Below are 23,837 nucleotides of genomic sequence, written 5' to 3'. Positions count from 1 at the left end.
AGAATCAGAGAAGAGGCAGCTGTGCAGCGTAACGACAGAATAACTCCAGCTTTGTGTCTTTTTCATTCTAGCTGAAGTCCGGGACAAACTGTTCCTTTTCACCTCAATAAGAAATGCGTAATATTTTCTCTGAATACGAGACGATTCCGTTTTTTACGGGACGGTTGGCAACTCTAATAATTAACCTTATGAACAAAATAAAGTTCAACATCAGTAACATAGCACCACCCAGCTGTATAGAAACTCCATCATGCTAGCTAGCACGCAGTATGAAAAAGTCAGCACAACGAAAATAAACTCCACCTAAACTTGGTTCATATCTGACCCAGAGAGACTGCAGGTCATAACTTCTTACCTGAAGTTCAGTTCACCTGACACTCTCGGACCAGCGGCCGCTTCGGGTCTTGCCTCCCCTTTCTCTCATCCACCTGCTGCCTCCACCACTTGCTAATGTTACTGAATCTGTGGAAGCTCCGCGATGCCACCACACGAAGTAACGAATAACGACCCTATCTAAATCCCAGTAACGAGTAACGCGTTCCTGGTTTTGGCATAATAACTAGTTACTGTGCTCGTTACCACAATAATAACGTAGTTATTGTAACGCGTTACTTAATAACGCGTTAGTCCCAACACTTCATGTTTCACTGTTAAATAAACTTCGTAGGTTTCTGACTGCTCTGACACTTGCATTACTATAATGTGGTGTAATTAAATAACCTATAAATAGCTTGTTGTGAGCTGACATGCTTTTTTAAAATTCTGGATTGCTTTCATGTTGCAATGGTAGGTAATCTTATCGATGCAACAGTCTGTCTTGATATCTCACTAACATGAGCAATGCTAACTAGTGTATGAATAATCATAGAGATGTTGATAACTGCCTGCAGTTCTTCCCATATTGGAAAGAAATAGAAAAAACCTATAAAAGACTTGCATCAGATTTGACTTACTTCATATAGTGAATCATAAAAGGCTTATATGATTTAGTCATATACAGGGGGATCACACTCCTCAGCCTCCCTGGGAAAGTCTATGCCAGGGTGCTGGAAAGGAGAGTTCGTCCGCTAGTCGAACCTCGGATACAGGAGGAACAATGCGGTTTTCGTCCTGGTCGCGGAACACTGGACCAGCTCTTTATCCTCTCCAGGATACTTGAGGGTGCATGGGAGTTTGCCCAACCAGTCTACATGTGTTTTGTCGACTTGGAGAAGGCATTCGACCGTGTCCCTCGGGGTGTCCTGTGGGAGGTGTTGTGGGAGTATGGGGTGTCTGGCCCATTGCTACGGGCCATTCGATCTCTATACAACCGTTGCAGGAGCTTGGTTCGCATTGCCGGCAATAAGTCGGACTCGTTCCCGGTGCGTGATGGGCTCCGCCAGGGCTGCCCTTTGTCTCCGGTTCTGTTCATAATTTTTATGGATAGGATTTCTAGGCGCAGCCAAGTGGCAGAGGGCTTTCGCTTTGGTGGCCTCAGAATCTCATCTCTGCTTTTTGCGGATGATGTGGTTCTGTTGGCTTCATCGGGTGAGGGCCTCCAGCTCGCACTGGAACGGTTCGCAGCCGAGTGTGAAGCAGCGGGAATGAGGATCAGCACCTCCAAATCTGAGGCCATGGTTCTCAGCCGGAAAAGGGTGGAGTGCCCACTCCGGGTCGGGGATGAGTTCCTGCCCCAAGTGGAGGAGTTCAAGTATCTCGGGGTCTTGTTCGTGAGTGATGGGAGAAGGGAGCCGGAGATCGACAAACGGATTGGGGCTGCGGCTGCAGTAATGCAGACGCTGCACCGGTCCGTCGTGGTGAAGAGGGAGCTGAGTGTAAAAGCGAAGCTCTCAATTTACCGGTCGATCTACGTCCCTACCCTCACCTATGGCCACGAGCTGTGGGTAGTGACCGAAAGAACGAGATCGCGGATACAAGCGGCAGAAATGAGCTTCCTCCGAAGGGTGGCTGGCCTCTCCCTTAGAGATAGGGTGAGAAGTTCGGCCATCCGGGAGGGGCTCAGAGTAGAGCCGCTGCTGCTCCACATCGAAAGGAGCCAGCTGAGGTGGTTCGGGCATCTGACAAGGATGCCCCCTGGGCGCCTCCTGGGTGAGGTGTTCCAGGCATGTCCCACCGGGAGGAGGCCCCGGGGCAGACCCAGGACACGCTGGAGAGATTATATCTCTCGGCTGGCCTGGGAACGCCTTGGTGTTCCCCCGGATAAGCTGGAGGAGGTGGCTGGGGGAGAGGGAGGTCTGGGCCTCTTTGCTTAGGCTGCTGCCCCCGCGACCCGGCCCCGGATAAAGCGGATGAAGATGGATGGATGGATGGATGATTTAGTCATGAAAGTGGCCACTTTCATATGTTGTCCAAAACATACAAGTTTCATTTACATAATTTTTCAAGGGATCTTATATCTGTTTTCACTCTTGCATGCTTTTCATACAAGTTTCACACAAGACAGATACAAACTTTATAAGACATATATATTTTTCCATATGGGTCATGTGCCATGACTACGACACATGAATAAATACATATGAAATACATTTTTTTAAATAATTGTTTATTTTTTCACTGCATATCAAGATGCATAAGAAAGTTGTATCCTACCCAGGGAAAATCTCTGTCGTGTTCCGCACTTGGACACCTTCTCCACAAGACGTTGGATGAAACTAGATGGATTAATAATATCATTGATCCCTGTAGGGAAATTCCTCTCTGCATATAACCTATTCAATCTGTGAAGCAATTGGCAGCCACCAATCTAGCACCCAGCGAGACTGGCACAGGTGTATATCTAGGGCAGCTTTTATTGTGGCGGTGCCTCTTGTCAGAGTGGTACAGCTTCCTGTTGAGAGTCTCCTGAGAGGAGGGTGAGGTCCGAAGCAGTGAGGAGCTCTGTAACGGGACTGTGAGGATGAAAATGAGGCTGCTGTCTGTGATCCTGCTGCACGGTAAGAAGAATTTCTCACCTCTGATCCATCACACACTGAAGGAGCAGCTTTTTCAGTGTGTGTGTCTCCTTTACACACAGAGATGTTGGCAGTGTGTCAGGATGTGTGTTCAGCCTCTGTGTGCTTGGATTTTCTGAAAGTTTCTAAAATTTAACAGGTGTGGTGAACAGCGGGGAACATTGCTCACAAGTCTTTATGCATCAGAGCTGTGTGCCTTTATTTCTATTGATTTCTATTTTTGACTTACTGTTTAGAGGCTTCATTGACCAGCACCTCCATCTGACGGTGCTGGAGATCGTTTTGGTGTATTTTATATTAAAAAAAAATTGTTTTGTTTTGTTTTTCAAAGGGGAAAGTCTGCACGTTCATGTGGACACAAGCCTGTTCATGATACGAGTCAGGGTGATGCGGGGGTGGGATTGACAGTTTCTAATGAAAAGGACACAGAAAGAGAAAGAGAAGGATGAGACCGTTACACTAGTCTGTACTTGTCAAAACTGGCATCTTACACCATGAAACTGTTCTTACACTGTTGTTTTATAACCCGTTCAAAACACTGGCATGAGTCCACTATCAGATAAGATCATTTGTAACCTTCAATGTTTCTGTGCTGTGATGAAACCTGAATGAAACTCTTCCAATAAGCCATTCCTCCACAGATGTTCAGTTAGCTGTTTGACAACTACTCTTTCAAGGATTTTAGCTATGAAAGGAAGGTTGGAGATTGGCCTATAATTGATCTCACCATCTAGATTTATAGACTACAGCAGGAAGGACTTCCTTAAGCTTTCTTCATGGCAGCCAGGTTGAATCAGTCTGAGGGACGAGGAGCTCTGCTGCCTCAGCAGTAAGGATGGTAATGGTCTTCCATGTTGAAGAGCAGTTTGTTCAGTGACCTCTGACCCTCACTGGCTCAAGAAATACTAAATAACTCATTACAGCACTGCAAGCTAACCTGTTTATTCTGCACTAAACTACCCATGATTTTCACATATTACTGAAAGTACATAAAATAAGCAGTGTACGGAATACATGTACGCCGTTACGTATTTCAAATACAAAATATGAGTAACTGTATTCCGTTACAGTTACCGTTTAAATAGGTGGTATTTGGAATACAGTTACTTTGTTGAAATAAATGGATTATTGGTATTTTCCTGTTTCATATTGTGGCGGGTCAGGACTGTTTGGGTTTTGTTTGACAGCTACGTTCTGTTGTTCTAGGCGGCAGCGTTACGGTTGCCGTGGTTATAGGGTGATGCGCTCTCTCTGCGACTGTGTTTTTCCTGGGAGAGAGAGAGGCTTTTTGTTGTTGTTGTTGTGCTAAGCTAACAGGCAGAGTGTTACAGGCATTGCCCTAAACGATGTAGCCTCATGGGCAGTGTAGTCCGTGCTGCAGGGAGAATGGACCGCCATACACGTTATGTGTCTGTGAGCGAGGGAGGGAGAGAAAGGAGAGTGGAAAATTAGTTCTCATCGAGCAGAAATGGGAGCTCTTCTCCTTCCTTCAAGCTATCGTCCAATATCCCTTATTAATGTAGACCTTAAAATAATCTGCAAAGCTCTCTCAAAAAGATTACAGAAAATTACGCCCCTTTTAATTCATCCTGACCAAACTGGTTTGATGAAAGGTAGGCACTCATCAACAAATACACGTAGATTACTTAATTTAATAGACTACTCATGAAGTAAAAACATTGAAACCATAATATTTTCTTTAGATGCGGAAAAAGCATTTGACAGAGTTAACTGGAAATTTCTATTTGCAACTTTACACAAATTTGGTTTTGGATCCTCTTTCATAAACTGGTTAAAAATATTATATAACTCCCCAACAGCTTGTGTCAGAACAAATGACCAGACATCCTCCAGCTTCTCTCTCCTGAGGGGCACCAGGCAGGGATGCCCACTCTCCCCTTCACTGTTTGCAATTTTTATTGAGCCACTAGCAGCAGCAATCAGACAGAATTCAGTAATTAAGGGCATAAAATGTAAGAATGTAGAACATAAAATCAGCCTTTATGCGGATGATGTGTTACTTTTTCTCCAAAACTCAAACCAATCTCTCTGGGGTAATTGAATTGATAAATTCCTTCTCAAGTGTTTCAGATTATTCAATTAACTGGTCATAATCAACAGTTCTTCCGATTAATTGCTCCTTCCATAATTCTTCTCCTTCCCCACTGCAATGTGGAAATATAAAATATTTAGGTATTAATGTCTCCCCTAAACTTTCAGAATTAACTAAATTAAACCACATCCCACTTTTAAAGACAGTAGAAGGCGACCTGGGTAGATGGAAATCTTTACCCATATCACTCATGGGAAGGGTCGCCGCTATAAAAATGATGGTCTTGCCAAAAATGAACTATTTAGTTTCAATGATCCCAAATAAGCCATCACAAGATTGGTTCAGATCTCTAGACTCGTATATTTCTAAATTCCTTTGGAAAGATAAGCCCCCACGTATCAGCTTAAAAACACTACAAAGGACCAAGGATAAAGGAGGATTAGATCTGCCTAACTTTAATCACTATTTTTTAGCCAACAGGCTTCAGTTCATCTCTAGATGGTTTAAACACACCCTCTTAGATGAACCTTGGATAGATGTAGAACAGGCACTATGTAATAACCTAGAAATTTGAGACCTACCATTTATCAGCTCAAACATCAAACGACATGAATGCTTTAAAAGCATCAACATCAGCTCTTCTCTGACAGCATGGTGGGAGTTTCTAAAAACGACAGAGTCTTCATTAATCCAAAGCAAACGTACACCTATCTGGAACAACCCTGACATATTACAAAACAATAATATGATAAACATTTCAGATTGGAGTGGTAAAGGAATTAAATACTTGGAACATATATTGGAAGGAACAGACTTTATTTCGTTTGACAGACTAGTTACACAATATGGGATCAACAAGATCCCATATTGTGTAACTGTTATCTACTGCTAGCTAGTTTATTGTGATGGTGCTGTATTTATTATGTTGCTCTTTGTTGTTTGCTTTCTCTTCTGTTTGTTTTTTCTCCATACAGGTGATCCAGGTGTTTTGTTTGTTTTTCTTTCATTCTTCCCCCCTTTCTCACCGTCTCTTCTCTCCTCTGGTTTTCTTTCTCTCCCTCTCTTTCTTTCATTATTTCTCCCTGTCCTATACCACAGTCATGTCTGTCTCGTTTGTAGCAACCGAAAATAAAATAAATACATAATTATAATAAAGGTCAATCAAATGGACCAATATGGCAAGGCCATGATGATCCACTTGGTAAAATAAATCCGCTTGGCATCTTTCTTGGCCTTAAGACAACAATTCTGATGGCTAAAGATCCAAAAAAAAAGAAAAAAGAAAGAAACGGGAGCTGGAAGCATGTAAATATAATAATAACCACTGCAGCCAAGAAGAGAGCCTGACGAGCCCAGTTGTAAGTAAGCTATTAAGACTCGACTGTACACCGTGTTCGTGTTTTCCTCCGAAACAATAAGTTCAGTTGGAGCAGTCTTTCAACGCCTCTCTCTGTCTAAAACAAAGTTGACCCAGACAACAAAGTTAATCTATTTTTCGGCTACGAGCCCGACACGGCACCCGACGTATTAGCCAGAGGTCCCTTTACTACGGTTCAAGCCGCGCACCTGTTTTATATATGCGCTGAATAGTTTTCTATACCAGATCGCTGCAAAAAGTGCAGCCTAACCTAATGTCCACCTACTGTTACTCATGTATATTAAGATTTAAACATCTATTTTGTATTGGTATGGCGAGTAGCCTTCAGTAATAGTAATATATCTCACAGCAATAGTACATTCATGCAGTTATAAAACGCATGATAATATATAAAGTAATCCAAAGTACTCAGAATACATTACTCACATTGAGTAACATAATGGAATACGTTACAAAATACATTTTTGGGGCATGCATTTTTCTAATCTGTAGTGGAATACATTTTAAGAGTAACCTTCCCAACACTGGATTTAAGTATAATTTACTTTGTTTGACAACATGAAAGATCTTCACATACAGGTCCAATATGTGATTAAAGTCATGGCTTGTTTACATTTCCAGTTCATGACATCACACTAAGCAGTCCTTCTCTTTAAATCTAAGCTCTCTACGTCCTCTCCTGTGCTTCTTTCTTATCTTTCTCCATCTCTGAGTGACGTTAGCTCTCTTTCTTTCCTCTCTTTGAAATACAGCAGCTGGACCGTTAACTGTAACACACTGTGAGACAAACTGCACACAAACAGTTTGTGTGTTTGCTGATGTTTGTTGTGGTCATAGAAACGCTGCATTTGAAATGACCTGACATATAATAAACCGTTACTCCCTTTATGCTCGCTCCTCTTCAGCAGGGCTAGCTAGATGCTGAAGTAGTGTGACTTACTGCCCCGCCCACTTTTACCACTTAAGCACAGTAACAAAGTATTTTTACTTTGGTAATGCCCATCACTGTTGATGAATCATGCAGGATTCATGCAGTTTTTTTTGTACGCACTATAAGAGAATGAAGCTCGTACACCAGGGGTGTCAAACTCCAGGCCTCGAGAGCTGGTGTCCTGCAGGTTTTTGATTCCCCCCTGGGTAAACACACCTGAATCCGATGATTAGTTCATTACCAGGCCTCTGGAGAACTTCAAGATATCTTGAGGAAGTTACTTAGCTGTTTAAATCAGCTGTGTTAGATCAAGGACACTAGGTCTCAAGGCCTGAGTTCCCCACCCCCGTAGTACACCCTCACATTTTTTGTCTGACCTTCAGTGACCTCTGACCTTCAGTGACCTCTGTCCTCCTGTTGCAGGTGTGTGTGTGCTGCATCTCTCTGCACTGACTGTTTCTGCAGGTGAGTCGATGGAAGTGAAAACCATCAGTGAGACTCCAACAAGAACACAAATACATTTACTCTGTCTGTGTATCTGTCTGAGTGTAACTCCAGATCACAAGCAGTTCTTCAGTGGTGGTGCTCTAGCGATTCTGACTTGTGTTGATGATGATGGAAAAACAGTTGATGAATGGACAGTGAAGAGGACCACAGGAGCACTCACTGAGAGGTGTGGAGCAGCTGAAGGCCTTGTTATTATAAAGTCTCTGTGTCAACTCAAGTTGCGTAACCCCTCTGATGGAGCTTACTTCTGTGAAAGCTCATCTGGGCAGCGTAGTGATGAAGTCAACATCATTGTTTCAGGTACAGATGTTCCAGCTGTGTCTGTATGACTCTGTGTGTTGGTGGAAGTATGTCTCTGTATCACTCTGTTTGTGTCTCTGTTGGTCAGCTGGTTCTCTGATCCTGAAGGCCCCTTCATTTCCTGTGTGGACAGGAAGTAATGAGATCCTGCTTTGTCAATTCAAAGATCTGGGGAACTTTTCTTTATATAAAGTTGGTGAGAAAATGAGATCTGATCCTGAATTAAAGTTGACTCTCACTAATGTTCAGAAGTCTGATGAAGGTCTCTACTCGTGCTCAACTGGTGTTGATCAGTCTCCTAAAAGCAGGCTGACAGTCAGAGGTCAGTGCAATGATCTTTCTTATTCAACCTCTTTTCCTGGACTTTAGTAGAAATGTCATAGAGATCAATGAAAGGTGGTAGGTTATATCTTACTTTATCGATACATGTTCTCTTAATGTATTCAGGTCACATAAACAGAGCAGCCAGAGAAAATTATCCCATCATTACAAAGGTTGGAATGTTAAAGAAGGAACGGAGAAGTCCATCTTCACTGTGGTGGCACAAAACCTCTATTTGACTTTAAAACTCTGCTGGATTTACTAAAGAGACTCAGTGTCAGGTTGTGACTGACAGATGTGAACATTAGTTTCTTTTCAGGCCCATGTTTCTCTTTCAAGAGGAGAATATTTAATATAAATATAAATGTGAGTCACTAAGGTTTAACCACAGAGAAAAGCACATCTCATTGCTGCTGTGAAAGATGCAGGGAGTCTGTTTGGAATGAGATCATCTCCTCTGCTGATTGGGCCCACCACAGTTGACACACCTGTCCATTGGTATTGTAGGCAGGCTTGCAGTCATGTGTGTGAGTACAGTATAGGAGAGGACTCAGGATAGGCAGAATCACTCGTTCCAATCGTCTGCAGTTGATCCTGATCTAACTCATTTATTCTATAATGCTGATTTCTGTCTGCGGTCTTGGGATGAGAGAAGAAGATGGGTACGCCCAGACCGTCACTGCACTCCTCTCCATCCTGTGCCTGATAAAGTCCATAAATAAAGACTTTCATGACAGACAGTCTCAGTGTATCCTCAGTGTAACCTGAAGATCCTTTCTTTAGTCTTTCAAGAATTCAGACGGCTCTGTCTATCAGTGAGGAAGCTTCCACAGACTACTGGAACTGATGAACTGACCAGATAATAAACTGACTGAACCATCTTTGTCGTTGTTCCTGCAGATCCTCCCACAGATCCTCCTCCTAATGTAAAAGCTCATCCTGGTACTGGTACTGGTCCCCATCCTCTGGCCCTCCTCTCACAGCCTCCATCATGTCAGGTCTGGTTTCTGTGGTTCTCCTGGTTCTGGTTTGAGTTCTGCTCCTTTGGTGGAAGCTAAAAGGTAAGACGTGTGTCAGCTGAGTCACAGAGCACATACATGTGTGTGTTAGGAAAGGTCAAAGGTCACCAGATCCGAGCTGAAATCGCTGATGTTTGTCTCTGAACAGGAAAGTGAGGACGCACTCTGCCTTATGGAGGACCTTCATCCTACTGTCTCTGATTGGCTGCTGTTCTGTGACATCATTGCTCCCCCCTGAAGCTCCAGTAACCAGCATAAAAGCAGTGGATGTGTCTTTGCTGTTGTATCTTTACTGTCGGCCTGTGATTTTACATGTTTGGTCTTATTATGCAGCACTTCGTGTTTTTTTTTTTTTCAATGCTTTTAAGTAAAATATTTTGGGACGTTTAAAGGTTTTCCTGCAGCTCTGCAATGACTTGTATTTTCAGACATGACAACTGTGACTGTGTGTGTATTACACTGTTTCTGTTTTGTAATCATAAACAATTAAAGTTTCTCACCAGAAACATACTCATGTCCAAGTCTTTGTTCAAAGGAACCCTGACTTATGGAGAAGGGCACAGCACAATGACAGGGTTGCAGTCAGTAGAAAAAACGCACACTAGTAGATGTTCCTGCTCATCAGTGGGATGATATGTGATTAAGACTGTTAAATGAATGTTAAGCCAGCCACTCGCCACGCCCACAGTGCCTCAGCTCACCATCATGTTGACTGTTAAATGCTTTAAAGGTAAAATATGACGTCTTTCAATCTGGTTTACTTCCTGGAGGGTGCTAACTTTCTTCAGTGTCTCTGAGTCATGTTGATGATGGGCAGTGAGGAGGACCAAATAAAAAACATAACATATTGTAAATGTGATACCCGCTAAGATCATGTCCTGATATTTTCATTTTAAAATGCCCTAAATTCACTAGTTTAAACTAGAGGCCTGGTATCATAACTGTAGTGTGAGCGGTGTCTGCCTGTACTGTACAGCTGCTGTTATTGTGTATATATATATTTATATTTCTTCATACATTCTTATATAGTTCTATACTGTGTATTGTGTATTCTGTTGTACAGTTATTTCATTTTTAACTTTAATTTTTTATATTTTATTCCTTCCTAGTTAAATTTACCCTTTTTAATTTTTTCATATTTATTTCCTATCTTATTCATAGCCTTTTCCTTTTTTTTTTTTCTTTAGGTCACGAGCAGTTGTCTAAGCATTTCACTGCATATCGTACTGTGTATGACTGTGTACGTGACAAATAAAATTTGAATTTGAATTTACTGTACGTGAGCTTAAAGCCCCATCTTTCTTCTTCTACTGGAATATTGTGAAATCTACTGCAGCATCATGCTTCCATCTGCAGACGATCAAGCTTGATTTGAACTTTTTTTTAAAAGAGGTTCGTGTTTGGGCATTCTGTGAGGAGCTTGCATGTCCTCCCACAGTCCACAGATATGCATCTGAGGTCAACTGCTGACCTGCGTGGATAATTGTGGCTCTGAGTGGGAAAGTTCCACCTATTATTCTGTGAGCCAGACTCTGTGGTTCACATCAGAGAGGACAGTGCTGATGAATGTCACAAGACCTTTGCACATGCAGTAAGGAAGCATTTTCCTGTGTATGCAGATATCCTTAATTCATCCTTTTCATATAGTCAATAAGATTCTGAGAATTGTGATTTATTTTCAGTACATACGTTTTTATTGCAGCTTTTAATGACTTTGTTGAACTTGTTAGTGCTCTAGGATACGGTCTTCTTATGGTCTCTGTTCTTCTTCATTGCCCACTTTGCTGCTTCTGAAAAAGCATTCGAAACACAACAAGTTCAGTCATCAACATTCACATGAGTCTTTATATTTCCTGCTCACTAACAAATCTGAATGTCTTCCAGTCAGCAGCTCTTCATCACCCCTCAGTATCACTCCTCTGCTGTTGTGATATTGTTCTGCATTGCAGACAGGTGAATGTATACATCATCACAGCTCATTTCTTCATTGATGGAAGTTGTATTGGATCTGAATCTAAATCAGAGCTCATCATAATTAACGTCCACCAGTCTGATGAAGGTCTCTACTCATGTTCAATTCAATTCAGTTTAATGCAATCCAATTCAATTCCATTCAAATCAATTCAATTTTATTTATGTAGCGTCAAATCAAAACAACAGTTGCCTCAAGGTGCTTTATATTGTAAGGTAGACCCTACAATAATACATACAGAGAAAACCAAAACCCAACAATCAATCCATAAACAAGGGCTTCCAATGATTTTCAGGTCATTGGTCTACCGACCTAGTGCTGGACTTACCAATACTCAGCTGACGAACTTCTCTGACTCCGCTTTCACCTAACTGCTCCACCGCCGGCTGCGCTTTATCTCCACACAGCTATCGCATTCCTCCCTCGCCGAAAGTACATTCGCCGGGACTCTCGTCGGAATTTTCACCATGACGACTCTAAGCCAATACAGTCCCTCTGGTCTCGTCACCCTTCACGGAACTTCGAAAGGGATGTTGACCACAGTGTTTTAGCCAGCCTGCCCAGGTCACCAAATACCTCTCTCCAGTCTGACAGCACCGATGTCAACTTTGGCTTCCTTAACAGCCGCTCCCTTACGAGCAAGGGTCATCTCATCTTGGATCTCCTCACAGATCGTAAGTTTGACTTTTTCTGTTTGACTGACATGTGGCAACAGCCCAATGACTTTTCGCAGCTCAACGACTCCACTTTTTGTACACCTGCCAACCTCGTGGGTGCGGCCGTGGTGAAGGTCTCGCAGTAATCTATCGTGAGAACTGGAAAGTCACGCTGTCTGTACCTGTCTACAATTCCTTTGAATCCATTGTTTGTCAACTCTCAGCACCTGTTCCAACTGTTATAGCTATCATTTACCGCCCTGCAAAGTCTAATTCTGTCTTCATAAGTGACTTTGTTGATCTGCTGACTCACATAGCTGTTTCCCCAAATACCATACTTCTGGGAGACTTTAATAATCATATGGATAGCAGTGATCATCCTCTCATACAAATACTTCTCATCCTGCTTCGATAGTTGTGGCTTTAAACAACAAATAACTTTCCTACTCATAATAAGCACCATACTTTGGACCTAGTTTGCTGCTCTGGACTTATTCCTTTCAACTGCAAAGCTGATGAACTGCTAATTTCTGATGACTTTACTTCTTTCAAAATGACCTTTTCTATAACCAAGAACCTTTGTACCATTTCTTTTCAGGAAACTGACAGACCTGGGCATCAGTTCCCTCATCTGCAAATGGTTACTGGACTTCCTGACCAACCGCCCCCAACATGTCCGGCTGGATAACCACTGCTCATCTACCATCACAATGAACACCGGTGTACCACAAGGCTGTGTGATGAGCCCTTTCCTCTACTCCCTCTTCACCCACGACTGCAGACCTGCTGATGGTTCCAACACCATCATTAAGTTTGCAGATGACACCACGGTGATTGGCCTCATCAGTGACAACGATGAGGCCGCCTAGAGGGAGGAGCATCGTCTGGCTGAGTGGTGCGACACAAACAACCTGCTGCTTAACACCGAGAAGACTAAGGAGCTCATCGTGGACTACAGGAGGAATGCTGACCGACATCCACCCATCCACATTAAGGGGGCGGCTGTGGAGTGTGTGAGCAGCTTTAAGTTCCTGGGAGTCCACATCTCCGAGGATCTCACCTGGACGACCAACTGCTCCAAGCTGGTCAAGAAGGCTCAACAGCGCCTCTTCTTCTTGAGGACTCTGAGGAAGAACCACCTGTCCTCAGACATCCTGGTGAACTTCTATCGCTGCACCATCAAGAGCATCCTGACCAACTGTATAACAGTCTGGTACGGGAACTGCTCTGCCTCGGACCGGAAGGCGTTGCAGAGGGTCGTGAAAACTGCCCAGCGCATCGCCGGAGCACCACTTCCTGCCATAAAAGACATCTACAGGAAGCGGTGTCTGAAAAGGGCTGGGAAAATCATCAAAGACCCCAGTCACCCATCACATGGACTCTTCACCCTCCTGCCCTCTGGGAGGCGCTACAGGAGCCTCCGGACTAAGACCACCAGGTACCGGAACAGCTTCTTCCCCACAGCTGTCAGACTCAGATGTCGGAGTGCAGGATGCCATCCTGTACCTCCTGCATAGAGCCCACTCACACCTGGATGGGGGAAAAGGCACAGTCAGGATCCTGTTTCTTGACTTTTCCAGTGCCTTTAATACCATCCAGCCCTGTATGCTTCAGGAAAAACTGAACAGGATGGAGGTGGACCCCTGCCTGGTGGCTTGGATCTCCAACTACCTCACTGACAGACCACAGTACGTCAGGCTGAAGGACATCATGTCTGACACTGTGGTCAGCAGCACAGGAGCACCACAGGGAACTGTGCTGTCCCCTCTTCTCTTCACCCTGTACACCTCTGACTTCTGCTACAACTCTGAATTATGCCACATTCAGAAGTTTGCAGATGACACAGCCATCATGGGGTGTATCTGGGATGATCAGGAAGAGGAGTACAGAAGTCTGGTGAGGAACTTTGTCGCATGGAGTCACACAAACCACCTGCAACTCAACACCTCAAAGACAAAGGAACTGGTTGTGGACTTCGGGACGTCCAGAGAAGGTCCACTGCCGGTTCAGATAGAGGGGGAGGAGGTGGTCAACAAGTACAAGTACCTCGGGCTGTGGGTGGACAATAAACTGGACTGGTCATGCAACACAGAGCACCTGTATAAAAAAGCCCAAAGCCGACTGTACTTCCTCAGGAGGCTGAGGTCTTTTAACATCTGCAGGAAGCTCCTGAGGATGTTTTACCAGTCAGTGGTTGCTGGAGTCCTTTTCTATGCTGTGGTGTGCTGGGGGAGCAGCACAGCAAAGAAGGACTCATCCAGGCTGGAGAAACTGATCAGGAAGGCTAGCTCTGTGGTCGGCATGAAGCTGGACACTCTGGTGACAGTGGCAGAGAAAAGGACATTAAAGAAACTGCTGGACATTATGAACAATGCTGGGCATCCTCTGCACACGGCCATTAACAATCAGAAGAGTCTGTTCAGTGACAGGTTGCTTCTCCCCAAGACAAGAACTAACAGACTTAAAAACTCCTTTGTCCCACACGCCATCAAACTGTTTAACTCCTCTCTGGAGGGGAGAGGGAGGGGAGACAGGAGGACAAAGGAGGGGGGAACAACTAAGCTGTAGTGCCTCTTCACCTCACTGTGTAATACTTTTTGTTAATATCCAACGGTGCAATAGACTTTAATACTTGAAATGTGCAATTCCCTTGTATTCTTATCCCTATTTTTTCTATTTATCCCGTTGTATACTCTTTATTTATCTATGTCTCTGTATGTATATATGTGTCTATATGGTATATTTCGGTGCTGTGCTAATTGGAAACCGAATTTCCCGGAGGAACCCACCCAAGGGATTAATAAAGTTTTATCTAATCTAACATGTAGTTCCTGCTTTTCCTTATTTGTCATGGATTTGCTGTGTTATTGAGTGATGGTTCTACTTGTCAGCTCAGGTCTGTAGGTTTCTGCAAGTGTTAGCATGTCTGATGTGCTGGCAGTCACGCTTTGCTTTGTAAATTGACGCTAAGTTGTTGTTTCTTTCTGTTTGTTGTAATCTACTTTATTCATCTCTTTTCCAGAACCACAAGCAACTCCATGTCCCTGTGTGACACTAACATGCTTCAGCTCGTCCTCTGTAAGCGGTTGGTGGCTCAGGTGATCAGTTTCTGTTTCAGGTCACTTTCTACATGCTGATCATAACATGCAGGTGACCTCAGTCAGAAGGATGATCCAAGTGTTCTGTTTACCTGTCTGCTGTGGTTTCTTACAGATACCAGACTGTATCAGCTTGAAGCCTCTGTCCAGAACCGTTGGCTGGTCACACAGATGATTAAGACGAATTCAAGGTCAACTAAACAGAGAACTGTCCCTGCAGTAGCCATTTCTGTAGTGATGTATTTCAGTACAGTAGTTACTTTATACACAGCAAAAATGCCAGTATTGATTTTTCAGTGTTAGCAGAATTCAACAGAGTTCCGAGTTAGTTCAACACTTAATCGAGTTAAAATAACACATCGGGAGTTGATTCCTGAAAAGTGTTAGTGTGGATTTTAGTCGTTACTGCATTTTAACACTGTGGGTGTTAAATTAGACCACACCTTCATTTCCTGTGGAGCTTCGCATTTCAGAATCTTCGGTCGCCATTTTTTCTTGCTGCTGCGGTAAGTTTTATTCGGTCAAATATTAAGTTTTAGATTGATGTTAGAGCAAGTAACATGATAACTAGTAAAAAAAATAGTATTTATATCAAAATACATCATCTTTAAGTGTCATATTTGAATTTTAACTGTTTTTGTTAAGCTGGGCTACTGCTAGCTAGAACTCTGCAAAGTACCAGTTTCTTTCCTAATATTCATTTAGCATAATCTGGGTGTTGGCAGACTGTAATGAATATTACTTGTTAATATATGTCACAGTTTTTATTAAATGCCTTTTATTTATTTTCAAATTAAACTGCTAAAGCCTTAGGGTCAGTGGTCTCAAACACGCGGCCCAGAGGCCACTTACGGCCCACGTCAGGTGAGGTGAAGAAGTATAATGCAATTTGGCCCTTAAAGTGACTTTTTTTTGTCATTAGCCAAAAATGATTTAATATGAAGGCAATAAGGGCAGAGTGTTACGGGCCCTCATAGGCAGCGTAGTCCGTGCTGCAGGGAGAATGTGGAATTGCCCCTCCCGTTGTGTGTTTGAGCGCGAGAGAGGGAGAAAGTAGGAGCTGTTACCGAGGAGAAATGGAAGAAGAAAGCATGTAAATATAATAATAACCACTGCCGCCAAAATGAGTGCCTGGTTGTAAGAAAGCTGTTAAGACTCGACTGTACACTGTGTTCGCTGACAGTAAAGTTACAAGCCCGACAACCCGACGTATTAGCCAGAGGTGTCATTACCACGGTTCAGAGCCGCGGACCTGGCCGAGGTAACAAGAGAGTACAAACATGTGGTTTGATTGGCTTTGTTAGTTCAGTGAGAGTCAAAAACTAATGTGAACACTTCTTTCTGCATTTTTATTTTGTTAAATATGAACAAAATTACAGCAGAAGTGCTGCAAAGTGTCTGACCAGAAAGAGGACCATTGTGTTCATTTGGTAGTTCAATTAAAGGCATCGGTTAGTTAAGAGTGAGGGGGGGGGGGGGGGGGTGTTCATATTTGCAGTTTTGTCTTGTTATACAATATTTGAAACTTAAAAACGAACAAGCCAAACGCTACATTGTCAGGAATATTTGTGGGTGTTTTCTTTGTGGTTTCTGTTTTTTTGAAGTAGCCCTCCAATGAGATGACAGCTCATTTAAGTTTGAGACCCTTCCTTAGGTGAACTAGGATGCTTAAGGGTAACCTGGGAGTATTTTTAAACTATAATGGCCCCTACATCTCGTAAATTATGGGAATTTCATCATAGTGCGCATTTCTGTAGCCAGTAGGTATTTTTCTTTTTTTTTTTCTTTTTTTTAGATTTTGTTTGTGGTACATTAAGCATTTTCTAGTCTAAAAATGAATAACAGGGTTATATTAGGGTTTGTTAGAGAGTGGGGAGGGGTTTTATGGCTTAAAATATATAAAAATAATAAAATAGAAATATGGTTCCTACTAACCCCTGCGATAATTGAGACAATACTGTGTTGCAGTCATGTTACACAGCTTGTACTACTTAAAAATGGACCAAGGATGTTTTTTCTTAACAAAATTAATTTAACCCTTGTGTGGTGTTCATATTTTTGTTACTCAGCCAGTGTTCATGGGTCTGGTGGACCCGCTAGAGTTTTGGCTTTCCAAATTAACACTATTAAACAATTTTATGTTAAATTACTCAACAGATGTTTACTTCATCCCAATTACAAGCCATATGAACAGCAAACATGGTTAATTTTTTCCCTTTACCTTTGTTAGATCACATTTATGAATTAATGTGCTTCTCGTTTTTTTTTTTGTTGTTTTTTTTATAAAATGTTATAAAAAAATAAATCAGTTGTAATCAAGTGGAGTGAGTGGAAAGACACAACACATTTACACGTGAAGCAATATGTTTCATAACTAAATGGGATCAGCTGCTCATCAATGGTGACATTAGGCCCAGGGATGTAAAACAGAGGGAGGAGGTGCACCCACTTATCCCACACTGTCCTGATGGCATCTAGCTTGTCTCACTGCCGTCGAGCTGGTCTGTAGTGTCCGTTATCAAAACGGATAATCCTGGAAATTTTGTGGAAGTTTTCCAGAGACATTGATGCACGGAAAGGTTCTTGCCGGTTTCTGCATCCCACAGGGATTCTGTGGATTCCCCTTTGGACCTGAAAACTCCTGCAAGGATAAGAACCCCAAAGTAGGCCTTTGGGGTTCTTAGATGAATTTGGTCCATCTCCTTCCACCTCTCTCCAAAAACACACCTTCCTTCTAGATTACTGCAATCCAGAATAATTTTCTGGATGGAATCTGGGATGAAAAGCTCAAATGAAGACTTGATGTCCTGTCAGCCGTGTTGGCCCTGGCTTATCACAGTAACAGCTCTGCAGGGTGGCTCATTTCTTGGGTAAGAAGACCATTCAATTTCACCAGTTATTGACGTCCATATTTCTTCACTTGCTGTCTGGTGGGCTTGTTCTGGTCCTAGAGCTGGCTGCAGATGGGGTACTCGTCTTCGTTTTGTTACTAAATGGTGCTCAACCTCATCCTCTTCTTCAAAGTCACTGTCAGACTCTGAATTTTCAGAAATGTGAAATATTCTGAAACCTCTTTGTCAACATCATCATCCGAAGCTCCTCTCTCTTCCAAAATCAATAAGGCCCTCGCAGCAGATAATCTTTTGCCATCTTGATCAGTTGTGATAAAGAACCACACTGGCAAAGTCTTATTTACAGCATTATGCCCCTAATTTGCAGGTGGGACAGGGTATGAGAAAATAAAATTTGGATCCCTCAAGAAAGAGGGTAAAATGTGTGAGATGTAAGAGCAGACGGTGTTGATAGTTGATTTTTCAACAATGTGGCAACTTTGTGCGGAGCAGGAGGGGAAGAAAACACTATCAGCAGCACCAGAAAGGAGGAAGACAGAGTGTGGGAACACAGGACCTGCACTTTCAACACTTTTATTGGACCTGGGTCCAGTGGACCCGAACACCTTGTATGTAATGTAAATGCGTGGGGGGAGGTACAGTATGAGGTCATTGAAAATTAGTTCGGATTTATGTTCTTCACAGAAAATAAGCCAAAGCCAATGAATTTCAGGTTGAAAAAATAATTAATTAATTAACTGAAAACGGGTCTCACAGACCCGAACACCATACAAGGGTTAGGCTCAGTCTAAAGGGACTAGACATGCTAGATATTTTGCAAAGAAATGGTGTTATATGCTGGACCTTATTTTACTCTTGGAAGGTGGTGATATGCTGGTTCCTGAGAAGAGATGAAGTAATCAAAGTCAGCTTTTCAAGACAGCCCCAAGACTCTTCGCAACTTGTGTTCAAATGTGAGGCCGTTGTGAGGTGATAAATGCAAGGAAGAGGCACTCAACTGACATGAAACATGTCAAAGACAATATGAAGGTGACATTTCAACATAGGCAAAAAGTGGTTCAAGAACCTGCCACAGCTTCTGCTGTCCTGGACCTTTTCCCAAGGTTTCTGGATACACCTGGCTTGGTAAGGCATAAAATGATTTAATGACTGCTTTGTGGTTCCTTTGTTTGTTTTCTTGTTAAAGTGTTGTTTCTGTTGTTACACTTTGTGTTTAAGATTGACCAAGACTTCACAATACTGTTTGTTGGGCAGGAAGTGTCTGCAAAGTTCCTTGCAAAGTGGCCAACATTCTTCAAGCCAAGGATCATCAAAGATTGCAAAAATCTGTCTCAGAGTACAGAATTGGATGAGCTGCTCATTTCTGCACAGCGTTACTCTGACGAGGGTGGTAAGTGTAAGTTGGAAATGGTAGATTTTGCATGCCTTTACAGCATTTGCTTAATTCCCACAGCACAATATATCACTGGACCATACTGGTAAACCTTTACTACAAATTGGAATACAGCTGTCCATTTTCTAAATCACATTGGGTTTCTGTTCATTTCTGTATGAAAATAAGCTTACAAACATGTTAAACCTGAAATGACATTTAATGTAGTTTGAACACAAAAAAGTTACATAATCTTACTATTGTTATGACTCGATATCTACTTCACTTGGTGGCCAGAAGATTTTAAGTCTCTAGAAATGGATTTTTATACCAAAGCGCTGGTTTGGTAGTTGAAAAATTATCAGGTGTCTAAGACGTCATCATGGTATTACATAACGTGGAAAAAATGGCTGCTGGGGTCCTTTAAATGACAGTAATTGTGATGATCTTAATTCCTATTCTGTAGTTTGGGACTGCGAGGCGGCTGCCATCTTTTGCTGCTTCACTTGTTACTCCAACATCTAAGGGAAGGACGTCTTCAAAGATTAGCACATCAGATGCTGCTCACCACCTAATGAAATTCATCAAGGTATGTGTGCTTTTTAGATTTGTATATTTCTCTTTTGATGAGAACAGATGCAAAATATCAAGGGCTGATATTTTAAGATGGCAAGGTGATCCAACCTGCAGCAGATGTATCTATCGCAGACAGGCTTGGTGTTGCAGGACTGACATGTCATTGTTTCTATTAAAACTAAATGTACACATTGAAACAAAAATAATTGTGCGCGCGGAGTGAAACATTTTAATATTGTCATAATTTCCAGCAGCAAAGCCTCAACATCAGATTATCAATTTTGTTTAATGTCAATCACTTGGTTTCTTTCTCTCCCTCAGGTGGGAGGTAGCACGGAGGCTTTTCCTAAGGCTGGCCCCACTCAGCCATTCGTCCTGTGTGTTGGAGAAAGAAAGAACATCATCCAGAGTTTCTACATTGTCCTGTGTGACACAGATGGGAGATGCAGTTTTTTTGACAAGGCAAAACTTTTCAAGGCACATTTTTTATTTGCCGTGTCCTTTGATGAGGCATTGGACAACTTCTACACATTCATCCAGACCACCGTGTATGGCATTGATGTTGGCAGCTTTGAAGGACAGTCAGGGAAACAAGAGGAAGTCTTCACTGTACAGTTTAAAAATATCCACTATTCAGCACTTTGACTGGAAATGTTCACCTGTTACATTTGCAAGATACACCACACAAGTTGCTCAGTGTTATTCAGACATTTGAAGAAGTTCCAGCATGGTTTGTACCCAGGAAGGTTTTTACGTTTGACCTGTGGAGAGCCTGGATGTTCATTTATCTTTCGCACGTACTCTGGTTACAAGCGGCACTTATTCCGAGCACATGGAGACTGTGTTCACTCTGAGGTCATCAATAATTTTGAGCCTGTACCTAACGATGGAACCTCTGTTTCACAGCCTGTAAATGTGGCTCATCCCATGACAATAACTACACAGGTTCCAGTTGGAAAAAGGCAAATACTGAACATGTGCAGCTCTGTTTTTGCTCAAGTATCAAGTGAGATGCCTTTGTTCAATAAGATTGTCAATATAATTGTTAGAGATTGCAATGCTTATCTTCTAACTTGTAAGGTCTCAACAGTATATTTCAATGACCACTTAAATGCATTTGTTAATGAGGATGGATTAGATGTCTTTGCACTGATCTCTGTAGATGATCTGGTGTACTATAGACCTCATGATAGGCAATTTTCAAATGGCACTGATGACAAAATGTACATTGTCCCATACTGTAATTTTGTATAACTTGTTTACTTGTGGTCTATCTGAATACAAAGTATTTTGGAACGTTAATGTCTTGTAATGGGTAGATGTTAGGGGTTAATTGTAGCAGTAGAGATATCAGAGATTAATGGGAGTTTATTGTAATCTGGTGGTATTAATGATTTGACTGACACTAGTGTTAGTATTAGAAAATTAACACTATTCAGAGTTGAATTTTTAAACACCAGGGCTAGTGTAAAGTACCACCAACACTATTCGGTGTTAATTTTTAACACTTAACACCAGTGTAGAATATTTTTGACACTGGTCAGTGTTACTCAGTGTTAATCTTTAACTCTGTGCAGTGTCAAAATAACACTAGCTCATTGTTAAAAATATAACACTTTGAAAAGTGTTAATTTAACACTCAAAAGAGTGGACACATATAGACACTTTTCTAGTGTTAAATTTAACACTCACAGTGTTAATTTCACACTAGCGATTTTGCTGTGTAGCTGATAACAGTCTTTACAAGGTTAATGCAGCGTTCCTGTCATGATCGCTGTGTGGCAGGCAGGATGAGGACTCAAAATGCAAACTCACGGACTCAGGGGATAAACTCAAAATCACAGCTTTATTGCTGGAAGGCAGATTACAAGAAATACAAAACTTAAACTGGGAACAATAACTAACACTCGCAGAGAGACACAGGGAAATCCACGCAGCATGAGGGAGAACGCGACACAGAACTGAGGGAGACGCAGACATAAATACACAGAGGGTTAACGAGGGAAGTGGGAACACACGGGGAACACAGGTGACACTGATAATCATAACAAGACACGGCAGGAGTGAACGCAACACTAACGGGAGACGGGAAAAGTAAAACAGGAAGTACAGAGGTTCAGACAGGAGGAGAGAGAGCACGGGGAGAACACAGACATAACGGGCTGGGGAAAACATAGAATAAAACACAAAGAGAGACGAGGGCTCATAAATACACAGAGGGGCACACAGGGGGTAAGAGTCACGAAGGGAAAACACTTAGGGAACAACACAACAGGACAACTCAGGAAACATGGCCTAAATAAGGAACGAAATACAAAAATACAAGGAACTAAGAATACTGGGCCCACATGGCCCAGGACCATGACAGTTCCAGGATTCTGGTCCAGTAACTGGGGTATCTGGTCACACAGCTCCACCTCTGTTGGCAGATATCCAGTTTCAGTTGCAAGCTTGCTATCACTCTCTTCCTATTGTTCTATTAGCTATCAATAGGAGTATCATTAGAATATAGTTTTTGACTGGACTATACGTCTCTCTAGGTATAACTCCTAAAAGAGATCTGATTGGATTTAGTGGAGACATAACTTGTCTGTTTCTTCTTTGATTCTTATCGTGAATCATTGGATTGATGGACAATCCCAAAAAGTATGTGAATAATTTCATATTTTCTCATCTGATTTTAAGTTCCAAAGGCCTGCATTGTCCCACCTACTAAAGCCACTGACTCCCACAGAAGGCTGGAATTCTTCCGATTGCCTCTCACTGGTGCGGTCTTTGAAACAGATAATTGTTGTCCACACCTTGAGAGTACTTTCTATTGTTGGGTTTTTGACCGACTTTGCATTAATGAAAGGTAGTGTTGATAAAGACATGTTCTTAGCTTTACTTTCCTTAATCTGGACCCAGTTTTCTGCCATCAGTTAAGTTTTGTAATGTTTTGTAGCGGCTCTTATCGCGGTCAGCAAATCAAGCTGCATTTTGAGTTTAAGCCCAGTTTCTGTGAGTGTGCATGGCTGCACACAGCAGCTTTCGTTACAGGATGAAGCTTGTCATGTTCTTCTTTGTCTTATAGTGGATAGAAATCATTTTTTGAAGTCGCACAAATAATTTGTGTGGAGCTTATTTGATGCAGAACACCTGATTGGTCTGTAAATAGTAAATCATTAAAAGAAAAGCTGCATTTTTATGTAAATAGCTGCAAATGGATTTGCTATTTGCAAAACTTGTGCACAGGTTTTTAAAATGTACAATTTAGATTTTTTATTTCAAGTTCTGAAAATGATTCGTTAAACATGTTTGTGGTTGTTACAGTAAAAAAATTAAACTTTTTTCTACTGAGAGTTTGTTTTCTTTATCTGATTTTAGATCAATTGTGTTAATACAGTATGTCAAAATGAAAAAAATAACAGTAAATTCAGACATGTGAGGTTGTGCTGAAAAGAATGATACCAAACAAGGAAAAGTAAATCGTTTTTAAAGGTGAAATGTGGAGGAAACATCAAAAGCAGTCAAAAACAGCTGATTGTACCCTGGACCTCAGCAGGTAGCACACTGTTTTCTAAGTAACGCAATAGTTACTTTACCTAATATTTAGTTACTTTTAAAATATTGTAACTCAGTTACTTTATTAAAGAATTAACTAGTAAGTATAACTGATAGGTTTGTAGCTTGAACCTATTCGCTGGAACGTTGAAGACAATATAATTACACAGCAAAGCAAGACACGAAGTAGGCAAAGTTCTTCATGTTTCTCGTGCACGGGAGAGACCGGACAAACGCCGTTCCTTCGCTTGACCCCAGTTGCTCTCGTCCGCTCCCCCGTAACACTGCTCTTTTATTGAGGTACA

The 23,837-nt window shown here is 42.0% G+C and overlaps 1 protein-coding gene across 2 annotated transcripts; it reads left to right on the top strand.

The window, feature by feature from the left end:
- Nucleotides 1-2,859: 2,859 nt before the first annotated feature.
- LOC146578102 (uncharacterized) lies at nucleotides 2,860-10,915 on the top strand. 2 transcript variants are annotated; one of them, XM_085257310.1, is made up of 6 exons: nucleotides 2,860-2,936; nucleotides 7,740-7,781; nucleotides 7,875-8,123; nucleotides 8,212-8,445; nucleotides 9,345-9,505; nucleotides 9,612-10,915. In XM_085257310.1, exons 1-5 carry the CDS (start codon nucleotides 2,900-2,902, stop codon nucleotides 9,500-9,502), a joined length of 720 nt encoding a protein of 239 aa, XP_085113436.1. In that variant the 5' UTR covers nucleotides 2,860-2,899; the 3' UTR covers nucleotides 9,503-9,505; nucleotides 9,612-10,915. The 2 variants fall into 2 exon arrangements, with proteins under 2 accessions (XP_085113436.1, XP_085113427.1); XM_085257301.1 differs by having other exon boundaries at nucleotides 2,883-2,936; nucleotides 7,740-8,123.
- The last annotated feature ends 12,922 nt before the right edge of the window (nucleotides 10,916-23,837 follow it).

Source organism: Mchenga conophoros, linkage group LG3 (genome assembly GCF_057382185.1).
Source record: "Mchenga conophoros isolate Kocher_MC1m ecotype Shallow Benthic linkage group LG3, M_conophoros_male_GT1.1, whole genome shotgun sequence".
NCBI lineage: Eukaryota > Metazoa > Chordata > Actinopteri > Cichliformes > Cichlidae > Mchenga > Mchenga conophoros.
This window is presented reverse-complemented; position numbering and strand designations above follow the sequence as displayed.

Coding starts and splice junctions, on each gene's coding strand:
- LOC146578102 (XM_085257301.1), top strand. CDS start 2,900: ATGAAAATGAGGCTGCTGTCTGTGATCCTGCTGCACG. Junction 2,937..7,739: donor GTCTGTGATCCTGCTGCACG/GTAAGAAGAATT, acceptor CTCCTGTTGCAG/GTGTGTGTGTGCTGCATCTC. Junction 8,124..8,211: donor AGTCAACATCATTGTTTCAG/GTACAGATGTTC, acceptor TCTGTTGGTCAG/CTGGTTCTCTGATCCTGAAG.